General features: G+C 48.0%; 1 protein-coding gene across 1 annotated transcript in view; it reads left to right on the top strand.

Annotated features, from left to right (window-relative positions):
* The window catches only part of Rap1gap2 (RAP1 GTPase activating protein 2), a 227,712-nt gene continuing 223,725 nt past the window's right edge, over positions 1–3,987 (top strand). Inside the window, exon 1 of the mRNA XM_015996156.3 lies at positions 1–184. Within this exon, the coding sequence (XP_015851642.1) occupies positions 135–184 (50 nt within the window). The 5' untranslated portion in view covers positions 1–134. The remainder of the gene's footprint in view (positions 185–3,987) is intronic.

The raw sequence follows: 3,987 nt of genomic DNA, 5'->3' as shown, positions 1-3,987 counted from the left end.
GGGTGGGGCTCACGGCCGCCGGGAGGGTGAGCGCCTCTGGGTCCCGTGCTGTCCCCGCGGCCGCCAGAGCGCTGGGCACCGGCCCTGATGCAGCTGGAGCCGCCTCCGCGGCGGAGGGAGCTGCCGGACAAGGCATGGCGGGCCGCAGGGCACCGGGGGAGAAGCGCTGGCAGCTGGTGCGCTGGTGAGTGGGCAGCGGGGAGCCACCGGGGAGCCCAAAGTTTCTTCCCGAGCGGAGTGACCCAGGATTGGGTTAACAGAGGCGCCGGGCTGCCAGATCAAAGCCACTCAGGGTCCCCGCGCTGCATCCTAGCTATTCTCCAGAGAATCGGGCCCCGGGAACCGATGTCTCCCGGCGTCCCAGTGTCTGGATGCTCAGGGATGACAGCAGGGACATTGCCCGGGCTTTCAGGGTCTTAAGAGTGCAGGTAAGCCTGCTCAGCCCGCGGTGGCCACAGGAAGACTTCAAGATCCCAAAGAAAGCCAAACCCTGCCGGTGACTGGGAGCTTTGGAGGGGCAGCAGTCCTCCTTCCACAAGCACACGGGTGGGGTTCCCTCGCCCTTCACCCCACCTCAGCTTTCCTAACCGTGGGGATACCTGCCTACCTCAAGTCCTGCAGCCCAGGTAGAGAGTCTAGAATCTGAGTCCCAAGAGGGCACCAGCCACCGCCCCACCCTTCCATTCAAAGAGATGCCCCAGCTCATCTCCACAAGGTCCACTGGGTTTTTGGGAGGTTTGGGAAAGGGAGGGGGCGATTCATGTGCAGATTGGGCCCTTCTCCCTTCCCCCACCGCAGTACTCCACCAGGAAATCTGTCAGTCGGGTGTCAGGTTACCAGACTGCAAGCTAGGAGGGTTTTTCCAAGGTACTGCAGCCCAGTCACCATGTTCCCTGTACCCTCAAGTCTGAATGCTCAGGGCTGCCAAGGGCTTGGCCTCTGTTTGGTGAGACTAGTTTTAAGTATTGGTATCAACCAATGAGAGCAACATCCAGAGCAATTCCCACGGCTCTGCAGTAATCGGAACCCAGGTATTGCACCGATACTATTATTCACAGTTCTCAGAAGAAGACCGTAGCACACCTGTTTTACAGATGTGAAAAGTCAGGAAGGGAAAATGATGAGTTAAAGCCGCATAGCGAACACATGTTGAAGTGAGGATTCGAACGTGGGACTTGCTTGCTCGAGTGTTTTACTCTTCCTCTTTTTTTGTTTCGTTTTGGGACTGTCCCAGCTCCTCAGCCTGCCCAGGCACTCAAGTTCACACTGTCAAGAGAAGGGCGGAGATGGCTCAAAACAGCCTGTAACTCCAGGTCAGGGGATCTGACGCCCTCTTCTGATCTGCACACACATCACACACACACACACACACACACACACACACACACACACACACACAGATTATATATATATATATATATATATATATATATATATATATAGAGAGAGAGAGAGAGAGAGAGAGAGAAGAGAGAGAAGTCAAAACACATGGCAAACGTGTGAGGTTGCTACTGACAGAGTTGTTTTGTAGTACATGCTTAAAGTTATTATTGTTGTTATTTTAATTATCACATTTGTTTGTCTATTTATTTATTTATGTGTATGTATGTGCGTACTGATGCACAGCATGGAGATCACAGAATGACTTTCAGCAGTCAATTCTCTCCATTATGTAGGTCTTAGTGACTGAATTCAGGTCTTCAGGCTGGTGGCCAGTGCCTTTACCTCCTGAGCCATCTCACCTGCCCAATATTATTATTATTATTATTAGTTTTTGTTTTTCCCAAGACAGAGTTTCTCTGTGTAACAGTTCTGGCTGTCTTGGAATCCACTTTGTAGACCAGGCTGGCCTTGAATTCACTGAGATCCACTTGCCTCTGCCTCTCAAGTGCTGGGATTAAAGGCATGGGCCACCACTGCCCACCTTTTTTTTTTTTTTTTTATATATATATACATAGAGTTTCTTTCTTCATATAGCCCTGGTTGTCCTGGTACTCACTTTGTAGACCAGGCTGACCTCGAACTACAGAGATCTGCCTGCCAAAACTATTATATTATCATCACTTTTGGGCTTTTTTTTTTTTTTGTTCAGTGTGTGTGGGGGATGTGCACGCAGGCACATGCACTTTTGAGAGTGAGTACAAGGACCACCTCAGATGTTTCTCAGGCACTGCTCACCTTTTTAAAATTATTTTTTAGATTTATTTGTTTTTGTTTTGTGTTTGGGTGTCTTGCCTACATGTATGTCTGTGTACCATGTGCATGCCTGATGCTCACAGAAACCAGAAGAGGGTGACCGACCCCTCTGGAATGGAGTTGTAGACAGTTGTGAAGAATCATATAGATATTGGGAATTGAACCCCAGTCCTTTGGAAGAGAAGCCAGTGCTCTTAACCACTGTATACTCTCTCCAGCCCCTTACCTTTTTTTTTTTTTTTTTTTTTAACACAGGGTAACTCACTGGGTAGGCTAAACTGGCAGGCTAGCAGACTTCAGGGATCCCTCTGTCTCCACCACCCCAGAGATGGGATTACAACACTCTTGGCTCATTATTATTATTATTATTATTATTATTATTATTATTATTATTGTTTTGGTTTTTTTGAGACAGGGTTTCTTTGTGTAGAATTGTCCTCAAATTCGCTCTGTAGACCAGGCTGGCCTCGAACTCAGAGAGATATGCCTGCCTCTGCCTCACAAGTACTGGGATTAAAGATGTGCTCCACCACTGCCCGACATGTGTATTTTGTTTTAAGACAGGGTCTTACTGTATAGCCCAAGCTGGCCTGGAACTGTCTATGTAGATCTGGCAGGCCTTGAATTTACAGAGATCCACCTGTCCCTGCTCCAGAATGTTGGGATTAAAGGGATGAGCCACCATGGCTTTTTTGAGACAAAGTTCCTTAAATTTTTTTTTCTTTTTTAAAAATTTTTGAGACAGGGTTTCTCTGTGTAGTTTTGGTGCCTGTCCTGGATCTCGATCTGTAGACCAGGCTGGCCTCGAACTCACAGAGATCCACATGGCTCTGCCTCCCAAGTGCTGGGCTTAAAGGCGTGTGCCATCACCACCTGGCTCAGGCTGGAAGCTTATATACAAGAAACATATATTTCTCACAGTCCTGGAGACTGAGATGTCCAAGATCAAAGCACCAACCGATTTAGATTTAGTACCTAGTGAAGGTACACTTCCTGATAGATGGAGGCCTCCATCTGTCTCTTCTTGTGCTAATGGGGCTAGCTAGCCCTCCAGGGTCTCCTTCAGAAGGCCACTAAACCCCATTTGCCAGACTGACTACTTCCTGCAATATTCTCCCTTCTGACGTCATGCCCCTGAGATTAGGATTCAACAGGAATGAATCTAGGGATACACGTTCAGACTGTAGTGGCGGGTCTCAGCCTCTATTCTTTCAGGGATGAAGACACTAGTTCTTGCTAACGGTTTTTTAATTGATTAATTAATTAATTCAATTGAATTAATTGTGGGGAGGATGCATGTGTGCCACTTGGTGGGAGTCTCTTCTGTCCTTCCACCACAAGGGTCCTGGGGAGTCAGGCTTGGCAGCAAGTGCCTTTACTGACTGAGCCCTCTTACTGGTTCACTGTTTAAGTTATTCTTTTTTAATTAATTAATTTATTTATACGTGTATGCATCTTAGTGTGTCTCCCTGTGTGCATGTGCCCACAGAGGCGGAAGAAGGTATCAGTTAGGTCCCTAGAACTGGAGTTATAGGTGAGCCATCTGGTGTGGGGGCCGGGTTCTGGACTAGGGACCTCTACAAGAGCACTCTTACCTGTTGGTGAGCATTTCTCCAGCACCCCATTGCTCAAGTTTCAACAGATGACAGTGGATTGAAAAGTTAGCCCTTAGGCTAGGAATATAGCTGATAGAGTGCCCACTATGTACAAAGTCTGATTTCAATCCCTGGTCTCTCTCTCTCTCTCTCTCTCTCTCTCTCTCTCTCTCTCTCTCTCTCTCTCTCTCTCTCT

The sequence above is a fragment of the Peromyscus maniculatus genome, chromosome 8 (assembly GCF_049852395.1).
Source record: "Peromyscus maniculatus bairdii isolate BWxNUB_F1_BW_parent chromosome 8, HU_Pman_BW_mat_3.1, whole genome shotgun sequence".
In the NCBI taxonomy this organism is placed as follows: domain Eukaryota; kingdom Metazoa; phylum Chordata; class Mammalia; order Rodentia; family Cricetidae; genus Peromyscus; species Peromyscus maniculatus.
This window is presented reverse-complemented; position numbering and strand designations above follow the sequence as displayed.